The following is a 15,797-nucleotide window of genomic DNA, read 5'->3' on the forward strand; positions in this document are numbered from 1 at the left end:
TAGCAAGCATCAAAAGTGGCAGAGTTTTATTCAGTTGTTCATTGTTTTCTTCAATTTACTCAATATAAAGTGTATAAATTACACCACATGCTGGAATTATGTTCTGTAATGTAACTTAAGTCTGGTCTCACCAGTAACCTTGACAGCAGTTCTTCATTTTCTGAGATACAGTTATATATATTAAAAATATTTTTTAAAAACTCAAATGCAATTGATGTTGCATAATTTTGTTTATGTAGAACTCCAAATTGTTGTGCCATTGAAAATGGATGCAAGGTTACATGTATCTTTTGCAGCACATAGTAAAACTAGGAGATAGAGAATTTTTCACTGTTGGTTACTAGTAAGCGTTTTGTGTTCAAAAATGGCTTTTCCTGTCATGTTAACCGTGCGCGTGCTAAAAAGCCCAGAGATCTGTATCTGTTTGGTTCCTGCTTCCCTTGTTAAGACAGTTTTTTCTTCCATTGTCTATTTGATTTTACTCCCTGTCATTTTTCTCCCTAATTTTCAGGTGGAATTTTTACTTCATTAGGTCAAGCCCATTTCTGCTTGTTTCACTTGTCATTTCCTGTATGAGCATTCCTGTTTTCCTCTTTATGGCATGTTGCCTTCCAAGTATCTATGCAGTTATGACTTCTACTCTCTATTTTTTTCAATGTTTTGATCTAGTCTAAAAATGCTTAGTTCAGTTAGATTTAAATATGTATCTGATCTCAAGGTGTTTTTTAGTGTTTGACGCAATCATGGGAAGGGGGTCTAAGAAAGTACCTGATTTCTGATAACATTCTTTTTAACGCAGGAGCTTAGATGCAGGGTGGTTTTGGTCCACATTTGAAGAATCATTACGTAATGTAGTAAGTCATCATGTGCCTCTGATCCACTTTTCCCATCAGTAGTTACGATGTACACCTGGAAAAGATGTTAGTGGAAGTCATTTCAGTGCTTCAGCTTGTTTAAATACTTAAAATTGTGCCAAACAGTGCAGAATGACAACAAACTTTTTTCCTTGCCAGTTGAAGTCCTTAATCTCCCATTTTTATTTTTGACATTTAAATGTCATTACATAAAGCTTCTCTGTCATCAAACCCACAATTTAATCTTGTAGCTAGGGGATAGCTGCCACCACCAATAGCCTTTCACGTGGGATTCCCCCAAGACTGCAGTTTTCCTAGTGGATTACTGTTGTGAAGCACCTCTCTTGAGCTTCACTCCAGGACTGATAAAACGTGTGCTTCTCAGGACTTTCTGCCTCTGTTAAGCTGTGGGTTTTTTTGCTGTTGCTGTTTAATTAGTTTTACCGTAGTTCACTTAATTCTAGCAGCCCTTAGTTTATTTTTTTTGTAATAAATGCAAGACTGTATTGCTTAAAAAAAAAAAAAAAAAAAAACTAAATCAAATGAAAGTCTTTATTTTGAATGAAGAGATTTCTTAATTTAGAAAAAAATTCTTACATGCTGTGTACCTTTCTACATAATGATTTCCAGCATCTTATTCCTCCTGCCTCCCCCCTCCCTGTTTCTGTATTCTAAGATTAAGACTAGTTTCATACACAGCCTGTCAGAGGTGGAATAAACTTTTCTCTTAAACAGAGTTTGGTAGACCCAGACTGCACATCAGCAGAGAAGCAAAGTCAGCTCTATTGCTTTGCTGAAAAAATAAAGCAGAATTTTCACTACTAGCTGGGACCTTTCTTTTCTGAAAACAAAGCTGAAGTAAAACCACTGGAGTACTTGAATGTGCAGAAATTTGAACTACTTGAAAGTGAAATCAAATGCAGCTTGCTTTTGTATTTTAGGTAGAAAATGTGCCACATGGATAAGATTTCAAGCATCATTTTTTTAACTTTATTTATTATCAATATATAGGGAAATATTTATCATGCTTTGGGTGCTGATCTCATTCAGGTGCATTACAGAATGTGAAACAGCAGTAGGCAGGAGCAGTGCAGTTTCTCCAAAGACTGAGAAACCAAACCAAACCAAAGGCTCTTATTTCCAATTATAAATGCCTGTTACCTGGAGCACAGCCAAAAGGTACGGCTGGCAGCAGCTCAGTTCCTTGAAGGCAAAGGAGTGGGCACAGCCAGTATTTACAGCTGATTCTCCTTTCTTTCCCGGACTGCTGCTGAGAACTGTAGTGCTGCATAAAGGCAGCAGATCCAAAAGAGTGTCATGCTTTAAAGTTGCAGTTTGCTGTACAAGTACTAACAGAGGCTGGGTGCATCCATCTACCAGTCTCAGCTCACCATCGAATTGGCCTTGAACAACACAATTTTGCTATGATATTAGCTGTTTGGGCTGTTAAAACATTTCATTGTCTGTCCTGCAGAAGCTGTAAGTATCCTTAGAGCATTTTTAACTATTGACCAGGAATTTTTGGAGAATCGTGGGCTTTGTTCTAGGCCAGGCTGAAAGTTCATCTAACCTGCAGCATCCTGTTTCTGACAGGAAATGCATTGTTTCAGGAGAAAGGAGGAAAAAAAAAAAAAGGTTGAGAACTTCTCCGTTGGAATGTATTTGAGTAATAATTGTATAATACGTGGTAAATGGAGAAGGACCTCAAACTTGAAAGAAGGAGAAGGAGCTGTGATAAAGACTCAGCTGCAGTTCTTTTGGAAAAAGCCTGCATTCTTTTATGACACTATGTCACTTACATGTGAATCCCATTATCTTCTATAGTGAGACAGTAGAATTTGCTTTTCTGTGCCACCTAAGAGAGCATGATATATAAAAATACTGAGTCTAACACAAGCTCTGTGTGCCTTCCCATGCGTGTTCCTGTGGCTTTGATCACAGTGGGCATTTTTCTTGTTTTAAGCATTTCTTTTGAAGGGGGGGGGGGGGGGGAGTTTCTACTGGATCAGTAGCGTTCCAGATAAAACAATACAAACAGCAATATTTTATGTATTTTTTCCATCCAATGTATGCATAACAATACCTTGTTTCAAGTAATCTGCAGCCAAACTCCCACTCCCAGGGTTGCTAGTTATTGTATAAAGTGTATTGCATATTGCGTGTAATTATAGTAATTTCTTGTATTCCTTAAGTGTATTTTAAAGTACTGCTAGACGTAATAGCATTAATTAAACTTTCCATGTGTGAACTGGAAGACTTTCTCCCCACCCCCTTACTTCCAGTATTATCTATTTGGGTAGAATACTGTTATCTGGGAGAGTTTTGTCTCTAAGTACTGTTAATTACTTTTGTTACAATTTCAATAAAGTCATTTCAATAAAATCTGCTGAAGGAAATCAGCAACTGTGATGAGTTGTTCAGATAATAGAAATGCAAGAAAAATTAAGTTCTGTAACCCAAGGAAGTGCTCCTTGCTGAGGACTAGGATAGGAATTCAACCATTTCAAAATAAAGTAAATATTTTAAATAGAACTTTATTAAGTGTTAGACAAGCTTTTTTGTAATCTTTCAGTTTTTCTGTGATTCTTATTTTCTTCCTCTTTAAGAACTTGATCACAAGTTCTGGAAAAAATATTTCTGTTAAATCTGTGTTTCAATGGATTACGTTCATTTTCCCATGTTCTGCAGTCCCCCTACCGACATGGCTGGCAATTTCCATTTCCTTTACTCTAGATATTGAACGCTGCTGTTCTTTGAAAAAATGCTGTCATGGTACTATTAACTGAAATGTCTGGGGAAAAAACAAAGATTGCCTGTAACATACTGAACTTCTCATACTGAAGTACAACTCTGTAGTGCAAATTACAAAGCTCCAGTAATGCTTCAATTTTGCTTGCTTTTCTAATGGACAGCCAATTTAAAAGACACTAATGCTTGCTTTTTGTTGTCAGAAGGGGCCATGTTATCAGTCAGTATACCTGATGGTATGTTCTGGATAGGCCCCTAGTTTACAGTTAAATGTTGTTTTTCCATATTATTTAAAAACTGTAACCTTCAGTAGGCTTGGAGACACATTTCATAAGACTTAACTGCTTGCAAGCAAGCATCATGCTAGGACTCTTGCTCTACACCTGTATCTTACGGAAGCGGTTATTTCTAGCATGTGCTTTTTATCTAGCCCTTTTTTTTACAATGACCTATTTTTTACACATGCTACTCCCCCTCAGTGTGGTGGTCTGTGTATCCTTTTACTTAAACCTGGGTGTGCTTCTGTATGAAGAACCTAGTTGTGCATTTAAAATTATAGGAACACTTTTTTTGCTGGTAAGTGTGTACGTAATCTGATGGGTAGCTCTTAATATCAGCCAGTTTTAAAGAAGAAAGTATTTTTCCTTCTGATAAAGTGGAAAGCTGTCAACTGAGCAAAACTGATACCTCTGCTGAGCCTTTACAAACAAGCAAGTGCTCACACAGCTACAAAGAATGGTATCTACTATATGTATTTTCGGCAAATTCTCAGCTATGATTTGTTTTTTGCTTTTAAAATGATGTAGTGAGTCTTACTGACCACAAATTATATTTTGTGGTAGCAATTGTATTGTTCTTCCTGTCAGGCCACCAGGACCTGAACATTTTCAACTTCTAGCTTTATTGCAGTTGCAATCTGTACGTGAAAACAGCTGTTTTGTATGACACTGCTGAGTCGCCTGCTTACCCCTCCTGCCTTTGTCCTCCACTCAGCAGCTGGTAAACACTGTTGTCATAGAAAAACGGTCATCTCTGGAAGGGTAGAGAGTGAGTCAGTCATGGACACCCTGTGATGAGACAAAATATAAAACTTGAAATGTAACTTTTATATTTGACTGAAAAAGTTACACAGAACAATACAGTCCTACAATGCAAATGTGTGATGTAGTATTGCAGGTTTTTTGGGGCGCTTAGAAACTGAACTTTAATGTTTTCTGCTTTTGTTTCTTTTTCTATTTTTCTTAAGTGAGGCAAAACTTTGTTCTATTGTGAAAGCAAGGAAATCATCTGTGTTCTGCTAAGACACTTAGGCAAATTCTGTAGGTATTGAATATGTGATATAAATAGCAAAGGGAGAGTTTTTAAGCATTACTCAGTGAATAGCCCCAAAAGTCAGTTTGGGGATAATTGTAAGGAGTAGCCTTTGAATAACCAAAGCCTTCTCAGTCATTGAGGAATGGAGCACCAGAGCTGCTCAATTACAAAAAAAATTCATACGTAGTAACACGCAATAACATACTTGCTCTTCAAGTATGTCAGTTAACTTAAGCAATTAGAAGTCAGAGGTTACAATTAATTGAAGTGGAAGATGATGTAGAAGTCATCATGCAGTGAAAGGAAAGCACACAGCCAGATAGTCCCTGGCATGTGTCTAAGGATAAATGACTTGTTGGGGCATCTCATAATTAAACAGGTGCACGTACATTCTCTCTTCAAAAATTCTGGTCTATCCTGTCTGCTTCTTGGCCACCTTCACTAATCTCTGTCATCCTGAAATCATCCCTTCAAACCTTAAGAGTAGGGATGGTCTTGACTTGATGGCAAGTACTCCAGGCAAGCACCACAAGAGAATTGAGGTCCGGACACTTGAAAGCTGTTGATGAACACTTACAAGGCTGGGAGGGGACATGACAAACAATTCCTTGCAAATATGCGAGTTTCTCAGTCTCTAGAAAGACCATCTCTCACCTCACTGAGCGATAAATATTAAACTTAAAATATTTAAACCAATTCAGAATAAGTGGTGATGCAGGTGGCTTGCCTTGTGAGGGTGTTCCTGGACCCTCTTAGTTGTCAGTCTTTAATTTCAGAGATTAGTACTAATTATAACTATAATGCCTCCTCTCCTTCCACATTGGTGTACTGGAAATCATTGTAATTGTATGTCCATTGCTTGTATGATTAAGGTCTCTGGATTTTGTGTAGTATACGTCTCCAGCACTGTATCCCTAAGTGAGATGATGTTGTTATGCTTCAGGCTGAACCACTTCCCATTTTATGGTTAATTGGGAAAAGGTAACCGCTCTAACCACTTCGTACAAACAAGACTTTTTACATTCAGGTTGTAAATTTACCTGGCTTTCAGCATGCAAATGACTCCATTAAATAGTCTTTCCAGGAGAAATTATTCATTATAGTTTTTAGTATAAATGGACAAAAGCATATGTATTCAGATACAATTTGTGTGGCCTAAAGTATTTTGAAATTATTCACAACGCTGGACAGGATTTTTATTTAATTTGCCGGAAGGTTGTTGACATCTGCCGTTTAGCACCTTCTTTCTAATTCTTGAATTCTTCATTATCCATGGTGTCTTAATGACAGTGAAGTCTGTAACCAATAATGGTTTCTTTTGTGTACAGTTTTTTGCTCTATATCCTCTTTGGAGCTATTACACTACAGCTTTTTCTTCTGCAGTGATTAGTGGAGCATTTTAGTGTCTATAGCTTTAAAAAAAAAATCTATTTTCGGCTAAATATGTCATACAGGTTTATTATAGCAAAAGTACTTTCGAGAGCAAGTTCTTTTGGGGAGGAAGGAGCCACTCCAGTTTGCTATCTCAACAATACATTTGTCAAGCATTTAAAGGAGAGCTACTCATTATATTAACTAATCAGCTGGGCTGATATGTCAGGCAGTTTATTCGGTTACATGTTCATCTGTTAGGCTGTGTTTATATTCAGTAGGTACCACTTGAAATCCTTTGTCTGGTGACGGCAGTTACTGCTTGTATTTAAGAAAGTTTTTGCATTTTATGGTGCACTAAGGAAAAAGACAAATCCGTCAGCTGGAAGAAGTTGAAGCAAACTGCACACATTTTTGCAAAGGCAATCTAGACTTTTGTCTTTTATCATGCTATTAATGGCTTAGTTGTTCATATTCAACAATAAAATTGTCATGCAAAAATATTAAATGTATGGTGCTAACTTTAACTGCAGGCTTTCTGTGGTCTATTCTCACTTCTCATCTGGAACTTAATGCTGTGGTTATGTGGCCATTTTAATTGGCATAGACAGTGTTTTGCTGCTGTCAGAATATGGTACTGTTTCCTTTACATCTGGCCAGTTACTTAAATATTCCCAATTTACTAGAAGTTAAGGTCCTGATCCTGAAAGTTTTTGCTGTATGTAATGAACTATAATGTCACATCATCTTAATTGCTTGTGGGATAACTTTAGCAAAAAGCAAAGCACATGGGGAATTTTGTGGCATCATAGCTAAACCTTGTAGAATTTTAAAGGCATAACTTTTGTTTCATAACTGTTGAAACATTAGCTGTAAGAGATATTTTAAGTTGTCACCATATGAATATTTATAAATAGCAGTCTAGTGTTAGTTCTTTCTTAACAGTAACCTAAATTTAAACTTTTACATCTAAAATTGGACAGTGATTAAGGCTTGCTTCAGATTATAACTGGTGGGTTTGTGTTGATATGAGTGTATTTTTACATTTTTGAAGGTTCGTTATTTTGGAAAGTACTGATGGCAAAAGTAGTGCTGGCTTCCCTGCTTATTGATTCTCTGAATGTTTGAACTGTACAATCTAATTTTACTTCACATGCAAGCATTAAATTAATTTTTGAGGATCATCAGGGTGGATTAAGGTATAAAAAGCACAGGAATTAAAGACTTCAAAGTTTTCAGAGAACCTAGGTGTCCTTGTCAAACAGCAAAAATACCACTGCACAAAACACTGTATAAAGGCAAGGTATGTGTGAATTGATAGTGTTACAGACAGAATTAGAGTTACCAAAAGAAGTATTTTGAAAAAGTATCACAGAAGAGAGAAATTTAATTAAGTAGATTTGTACACACTTGAGAAGAGGCGCTTTAAATGTGCTGAGCGGTAAAACAAAGCACCAGCAAACTAGTTCAGAAATGTTATTAATAGACGAGCTTCATAGGTCAAAGATCCTCTAGAAAAGAGGAAACGGGAGGGGAAAAAATGGACAGAAGGAGGGCACTGGTGGACCTGAAAGGAAGACGGGGCAGAAATGTTAGCGTTCCTATTACTTACTGGGGTTTTTTAACAGCTACACTTGAGTGATGATAAAACAATCAGTAAATATCAAACCAACTTTTTACTCGTTTTGATTTAAAATGTACTGGTCTTTGTTTTCCATGTCTTATATTCACCTGGGTGAGAGCTGACAATGTTATTTTCTTGCATGTTATTTGTATACATGTATATATCAACTCATGGCTTACATTTAGTAACTGTGACCTTTTCTAGAAGGCCAGTGTTTAATTCTGCAGTGCTGGCCACAATTAGCTGAACAAACTCCTAAAAAATGCTTTAAAAGATTAATACTGCAAGTCTATCTCTTGCATGTGCAAAGCATTCAAAGTGATGCTATAAATTGAGTAAATTGTTGAACATATTCTGTGTATCTACTCAAATTTCTTTTAAATATTTTTTGTGTTAATCAAGTTTTAAAAATAATCATTCTGTGCCTACCTGTGATTACTGCAGTCTGTTTCCGTGCTTGCTGGGAATAATGGAATTTGTGAGGTGGTAGATACCAAGTTTAAAATGTGACTCAGGCTTAAAGAGATTGAAACTGAAAATCCATTGATTTATCTCTCAGTACTCAAAAAATAATATTTCTGCAGGTATAATATAGTATTTTGTACACATACTGAGCTCTTTACGGAATTCTTGAGGCATTTTTTCAGATACGTGGGTTTTTTTCTGTGCAGCACCTATTTGTAGTGAAGGCAATATTGCATCACTTTTGGAATTTTGTTAATTCATCCTGTCACGTACAATGTGTTTTACTAGGGTTCACGCTTTGGACTATATTCCTGAAGTTCTTTGAAGATTTGGGAAGTTTGCTTTTAGTCTTAAACACTGCAGTACCTGTGTCTTGGGGAAATAAAAATGAGGAAAGAGTAAAGTCTGCTACAACATAACTTATAACCTATTATTTTCACTTTTCAGATGTTCCTCCTGCTGATCAAGAAAAGCTTTTTATCCAGAAGTTACGACAATGTTGTGTACTTTTTGACTTTGTTTCTGATCCACTAAGTGACCTAAAGTGGAAGGAAGTAAAACGAGCAGCTTTAAGTGAAATGGTAGAATATATCACACACAATCGCAATGTGATTACGGAACCTATTTACCCTGAAGTAGTACATATGGTAAGTGATGGAACTATTCTGAACTTTATAAATTCATAATTACTTCTTCAGCTGTGTCAATCTGTCTTAAGAAATCTTACTGAAATGTTCAAAAAGATCAACTTTGTTTGCACACTGGCAAAATGGTAATATAATAGGTTTTTAGTCCTCTTGCAAGTGTTGACTCTTCTATTTAAGAGAAATTGGATGCACATTTGCAATAAATTATGATTTAAGTTGATAAAAATGAAATCTTTAATAAAAAAGACCATCCTTCTCCTCCCCCTCATCTTATTTATAATAGGCATTTAGAAAAATGGGGTGAAGGTGAAGGGTGTAAATAATCTAGTTTTTAAAAGAACATGTAGATTGCAAAACTGAAAGTTTGAGCATTTGTTAGAATTAAGATCACTTGCTCAATCTTGACACTTAATCTCATGTAATCATATTCAGTGCCCATGGCTGAAATTTTGTCTTTTTCTGCATTTGGAGCTGAGAATGAGAGTCAGACCTTATTTTATTACGCTGATGAGGATTCTGCTGGAACAAGTTATATGAACTATTTAGACCTGTGTTGTTTCTTCTCTTTCACTATCTAAATCCAAGCCAATTAGATCCACTTCATTTTTTCTGTCATATTTAAGTTCAGTCCAGAGGAGGAGGCTGTAAAACTGCAGGAGAGTCTGTCTTCTCTCATTGTGGTGACTGGATGCCAATTGCCTGGAGTAGCAATTGGGCTGAGGACAGAAAAGCATCTTTTCAAGTAGCTAACTACTAAGCTTACAAAAAATTGTTGACCACATGTGACGTGATGGTTGTTCCCCTCCCCACCCCCAAATACTCAATTGGGTTGAGCTTTCAGGGGGATAAGAAAATGGTACATCTTTAACATTAATGTGAACTCAGTCAGATATTGAGGTCCTGCTTCAAATCAGAGACTGTGAAGCATCTTCAGAGTAGATTCTAAGGATTTATAGTATTAAAGGTGTTACTCTGATGATTGCTTCCACCGTAATTGTTCACTAATACAGATTTTTTTTTCATGAGATCTTCTAAGTGTATGAGGATTCTGTACAACTTTAAGTCAAATGTGTACAAAACATTGAGGATGGTTAATGATATCATGGGATCATGTCTTTTCATATGTTTTGATAGCCTATTTGTATATGTTTTTTGCTAATTGATTGTACATATGAGAATATTTGATACTCATGGAAAAATAATTATGGAAGTATAAGCTTCCTGAGATTTCATGTAGAGAAAAAAAATTAATTCATGATGATGGCTTGAATATCTGTTTAGGGCATTAGTGTTTGCTCTTTGTGAAGAGTCTTAACTGTCCATAATTCATAACTTCTGCATTATGAGCCTACATTATCTTCCTCCATCAAAAACCAATGGCAAGGATACATTTAACCAAGGAAAATACATACTTCCTTTGCTTTCAGATGCAACTAATGTTAATATAGTTTGTGATTTTGTCAGTCTAATAAATCTTGGTGCAGAATTTGTCTCTTAATTACCAGTATTCTGCTATGGGCTCACAGCATCTGTTTAACAATTCTTTCAGTGAATTTAAAATGCTTTTTACATGTAAGAATCTAAAGGATATGGGATTTCCTTGTATAAGACTTGTACAGCATTGTGGCAGACACTGTCAGTGACTGTTGTTAGATCTGGACTAGGATTTTTAGGTTAAATTCAGATAGCATTTTTTTTTAAGGCTGCTATTATGGAAAAAATTTCTTTCAGTTGTCTATAATGAAACAGCCATATTCCTCTTGCAGTATTATTATATGCCTCTTTTAGGCATGTACATAAAGAAGTGTACTTTTTGCTAAATTCTAGTAGTAGATTTATGTGGATTTTAAGGTAAAATAGTTGTCTTCTGCATATTTTAAGGGACCTGTCTACGGAGGACTCATTACACCAAACTTGGGATAATAATCCATCTAGTTCAGCATCCTAGTCTTGTCAGTGATCAATGTAGAGGATGCTGGAAAAGATGAAATCTGATTTTTCTTTTTTTTTTTAAATCTAAGCTGGTAGTTAGTATAGGAATTAGGACTTTGCTGTGCCTTTCTGTTTATCTTCTCAATTGGGGGGATACTCATCTATATATGACTACATCCATATATATATATGTGTGTGTGAGAGAGAGAGCAAGACAGAGTTTTGTTTGCTTTAGTTTCCATACTGTTTAGGCCAAAAAACTTAAGGCAATACATTTCACAAGTTACCTATTTAATAATAATAAATTATTTTTCCTTTTCAGTATCTTTATTTGTTCTTTTGTTTTGATAAGAGCATTCTTTATAATTCTAGTGATCACGTCATGTTTATGCCCCCCATCCCAACCCTCTTCCCCTCTTCGTGTTTCAAGTATCTATGGCAAATGTAGAGTTAGATCTTGTCTTTAAGCTATGTTTTGATTTGATTGTTTAATAATTATTTAACTTTAACCATGAGTTGTCTTTTCAAACAATATGAGAGGAATGAGTTTCTCAAATGGATGTAATGTTATTCTCCAGAGGGGGATGCAAGCTGACTTCCTTCAGATTCTCTTTACCTCTGTACGCAAAAATCTGATGGGAAGGGAAATGCTTTTAATAAAGACTTGTTTTACAAATTCCATTTCTCATGTATATTATTCTAAGGTTGGATTGACCATCTCCAAAGCAGGAATTCACATCTCAAAACTGCAAGACACATGGACAATCATCTATATACACGTTGTAAATGTAAATGATAACTTAGTAGTTTGGATGAAAAGCATCTGTTGCAGATTCTTGTTTAGTAAAGGGATATATATGCCTTGGTTTAGCTTTGGTTTTGAAGAAAACAAGGCTTTGTGAGATTGTTCTGTTGTGCACTAATTTGTCAGAAGCATAAACATTTAAGGATATTAGTTTTGTAGAAATCTTGTGAGAATTGTTAGTTACGTAGAATACAGACCCATAGGAGGGCTGCATTCCATCTCAGGAAGGGATGGGCGATATCTGTATTGTATCTATTTTAAGAGGGACTATGAGAGTGAACATTGGTATGAATATTCACTTCCCCAGCTAACCAGCCAGAGGATATTGAAGAGATCTGAGAGGAAGCTAAGGAAATGCTGAATTTTGAGATCTGGGGTTGTAGCATTCTGAAAAACAAGTAGATCCAAAGCTTGTGTAAATAAGATTTATTTCTTTAGCCCCCAGAATAATTTCCTTGATGGTATAGTACTTGTGGATAATAGATCAATGTTTTTGTGAAGCACAAAGACCAATATTACTTTTTAAGTTGGTAATATAAAGGAATTAAGATCATATTTTTTAAGTAGGTCATTTCAGCAACTAACAGTTTTCACTGCTACCGTTGATGTATTATGAAAATGACACTCAGTTACACGCATGGGGTTATATATATTTTAAATATTACTTTGGGGTTATGTAGGTATTTTTGTTTACTCTGACCTTTGATATGGAATAAGAGTTAATATTGTTAGTAGAATTGTACTATTTGTGGCTCTATTAAGCTATTAGGATGGCTTTATTCATTAAAATACGAAGGATGCAGAATGTCAGATTATAAAGCTCATCATTCAGAGCTTTTCTTGTGAAGCTTCACTTGGGCTACTCAGCAGAAGGGAGGAGAAAATGTGTAATGTTATCTCAGTGGTACCTACTTGCTTGAAAATTTTCTCTAGTGTTACAAAAAATGGGCCACCAGAAAAGCAGGGTACATAACAACCATGACAAGCAAACCTGTCTGTGAAGCTGTAAAAATGCAGCTTGTTGGCCTTTTCTTCTGTTGTTTTCCCAACCTCCTGAGTTACATCCTTCAGAGTCCGGCATGCCTCTGCTAAAAGTGCAGAGAATCCTGGCACATGAGCCCAGTTAAGATTCAAATCTGATAAATCGGGGATGCTTGTGGGGTTTTGTTGGATTTTTGGGGGAGTGTAAATTAATCCTTTATGCTGTGTTTGCTTGGTACTTCTGTGGGAATTTGACCTTAGAGGAAATCGGGCTTTGCAGCTTGCATCTTGTCTGTTTGGTAAAAAGGCAGTAGTTAGGGAAAAGACAAGCAATCTGACAAAGGCAAAGGTCTCAGTAATACTCATTGCAAATTTTTGTAAACTTTAGTGGCTTAATAGACAAGAGTTTCAGATCTGTGTCTTAACCGAGAAATGTTGCACCTTGATCTGAGCAGTTCTATGTTCTGTTGGTCAAAGATACAAAACACAAAACAGATCAAATCAGGCTTCATTGGCTCCATTGCACATGGAGAAAATTATTCTGTTTTGGGTTTTATACTCTTTCCATTTGATATTCTCAAAAAAATGAGAAGAAAGGCACCATTACTAACACCTTATACAACCTATCTTTTCTTCCTTCTTTGTATTAAGAGCCTGCCTGAGACTTTCACCTTGAGAAAAGGCTGATTATTCTTTGATTTGCTTAGCAATCTGAGGAAGTGGGAATCAAGTCTAGTCTTCCTACGTTTTTCTTGGAAAACCATCGATTTATTGTAATTTTTCACCTTTTTAAAAGAAAGCTTCAAAGTTACTAGTTGCTTGATGTCCATGCGGTTAAAATATATTCATATGCCCCTTTTTAGCTTTACCTTTAATTCTGTGAAACAGTAATTACTCTGATATAGCATTCCTAGTCGATACCAGCCCTACGGCTCAGTTGTTGAAATAAAGGAATATTATGAAGCAAAACAGACCGTCAGCATGACTTTTCCTTCATGGGAATATGATGTAATTCTTGCAGATTTAGCTGATGCAGTTTGATACTGCCTCCCACTGTCTGCTCTGCCATCTGTCAGACGTGAGATGGCAGGACAACACATACATATGCTCCTTAGCCTGCTAGTTAATAAGTAATGTACAGCATTATTTTAAACTGTGAATGGAGGTGTTAATGATAAGCAGTCAGAATGTGAACAGGGAAACATGGCCTTCTGTTTCTCTTCCCAGAATCCCACTGAAGAGGGGTGGAGTGGATTCCTCTGCAAAATAGCATTTTTAGACAGCTCAATCTTTCAGAGCTTCTGGGTTATCTTCAAATTAGCAGCAGCTCAGCTCTGATGCCATTAAAAAAAAAATCAAAACTGAGAAAAGAACAAAAATGTGTGTATGGCATGTGTATCATAAAACAATTGAAAATAAGTAAGATTGATACTATGGCAAAAAGAATAAACTTTAAAGTGTGATTAAAGTAGACCTACAGCTACATTATAAGTAAACTCTGTCATGTAGGGTTTAGGATTTTTCCTTTAATTGTTGATAGCTTAGGAGCATCTCAGCTGATCAAGTAAATAAAATGTTCTTTTACATCCTCAAATAAAACATTCAGTTCAGCGCAAATTCCAATGGAGTAATCTTTTTTTTTTTTTTTTTTTTTTCTAGCTAGTTGTGCAAATGCCCTGTACTGGCATGTTTGCTGAGCCAAGTATTGGCTTTCGTGAAAAGGTTCAGTAAATGGTTCTGCTGCTCCTGGTGATGTAGCCTTTTGCAAAGAATTTTCTTTTTCCTGGGAAATCTGTTGTATCTTAGTTGGCCAGACTTAGGAAAAGTATTTTTCAGGTTTCTCCTCAATTCTTGCAAAAGGACTCCCCCGATCTGTTACAATGATTGAATAAGTAGGAAAAGTCTTAAAGAGTTCCTGTATGCAGCCTAATATACTTGATCAGTATGAAAGGTGAGAATTGTAAACCACTCTATTTCGGCAATCTTCATTTCTGCAGTGTGTTCCAGCTGCTGAGGGACTGAAGCATTTGTATGATAGAATCATTTTGATGTAGAGGGGGTGGTTTAGGACCATAACTTGAATTGATCTATATTTTTCATCCTGTTCAAAAATAAGTTTAGGCTGCTAGGTACTGGTTTAATAACAAATAAGCAAGCAACAAAACAGAACAAAAAGTCTCTATTGGATGCACTTACATGGCTAAATAGATTGCATTTTTCTATTTGCTCATCAGTGTTGTCTCCTACCAACATCTGCCCTACCTAATACTCAGGATTACAAGTGGAACTGAGGAATTAGTCTCTCTTGGTATTGACAGCTGTAGCTGTCTTTACATTTACAGATAAAGGATTTTTCAGGTTTTCTTACTGGCATGCACGGAAACCTGTTCCCTGCAATTTGCTCAGTAAAAGGTTTAATCATTAACTCCTCAGGGGTGACAGAACAACCGTTTGAGTCACTAGCTAGTTGGTCCTTTCTTGTCCATGAAGAAGCCAGCTGTCATTTTAGGTGGAGAACTGAGGGTACTGCAGACTTTTAAAATCTGCACTAAGCCGTTGTAGGTAAGATTACTCCTGAGAATGTGTGCTAAATTTATCCCAAAAATTGCGTAAGATTTTTTTTCAGCCAACAAGTGTTGTACTTTCATTTATGATTATTTATATTGTATATATTGATGCAACTGTGCTTATATCTGATTATGTCCATTTTTATTTACATTCAAAAAATAATCCAAGCAACATGCATTCAGTGATGAAGTGGTTTTACCAAGAAGAGGATCTCTTTAGAAAAGTGTTCTGTGTCAGAATTTGTTGCAAAATCATCACTCTGGCACCACCTGTGATGATCAATGCACAACATGCAGGAGCACAGTCAGCACCAATCTTTCCTCTAGAACGTTTCTGACCTTGAGATATACAGAGGTTCCTTAAATTTTACCTTTACTATGATGCTTTATTCCTTTTAAGATTTAAAAAAAAACTTTTTTTTTTTTTTGTCTTGAAGAGGGTTTCAAAGTCCTTAATAATTTTAAAGTGCTTTGTGGCAAGTACTACTT

At 36.0% G+C, this 15,797-nt stretch overlaps 1 protein-coding gene across 3 annotated transcripts in view; it reads left to right on the forward strand.

Annotated features, from left to right (window-relative positions):
• Window positions 1-15,797, forward strand: part of PPP2R5C (protein phosphatase 2 regulatory subunit B'gamma) — an 81,090-nt gene that overhangs the window by 41,520 nt on the left and 23,773 nt on the right. For all 3 annotated transcript variants that reach the window (XM_035327951.1, XM_035327950.1, XM_035327952.1), the window contains one exon: window positions 8,824-9,023. In XM_035327951.1, coding sequence (XP_035183842.1) covers window positions 8,824-9,023 — 200 coding nt within the window. The remainder of the gene's footprint in view (window positions 1-8,823; window positions 9,024-15,797) is intronic.

Source organism: Oxyura jamaicensis, chromosome 5 (assembly GCF_011077185.1).
Source record: "Oxyura jamaicensis isolate SHBP4307 breed ruddy duck chromosome 5, BPBGC_Ojam_1.0, whole genome shotgun sequence".
In the NCBI taxonomy this organism is placed as follows: Eukaryota; Metazoa; Chordata; class Aves; order Anseriformes; family Anatidae; genus Oxyura; species Oxyura jamaicensis.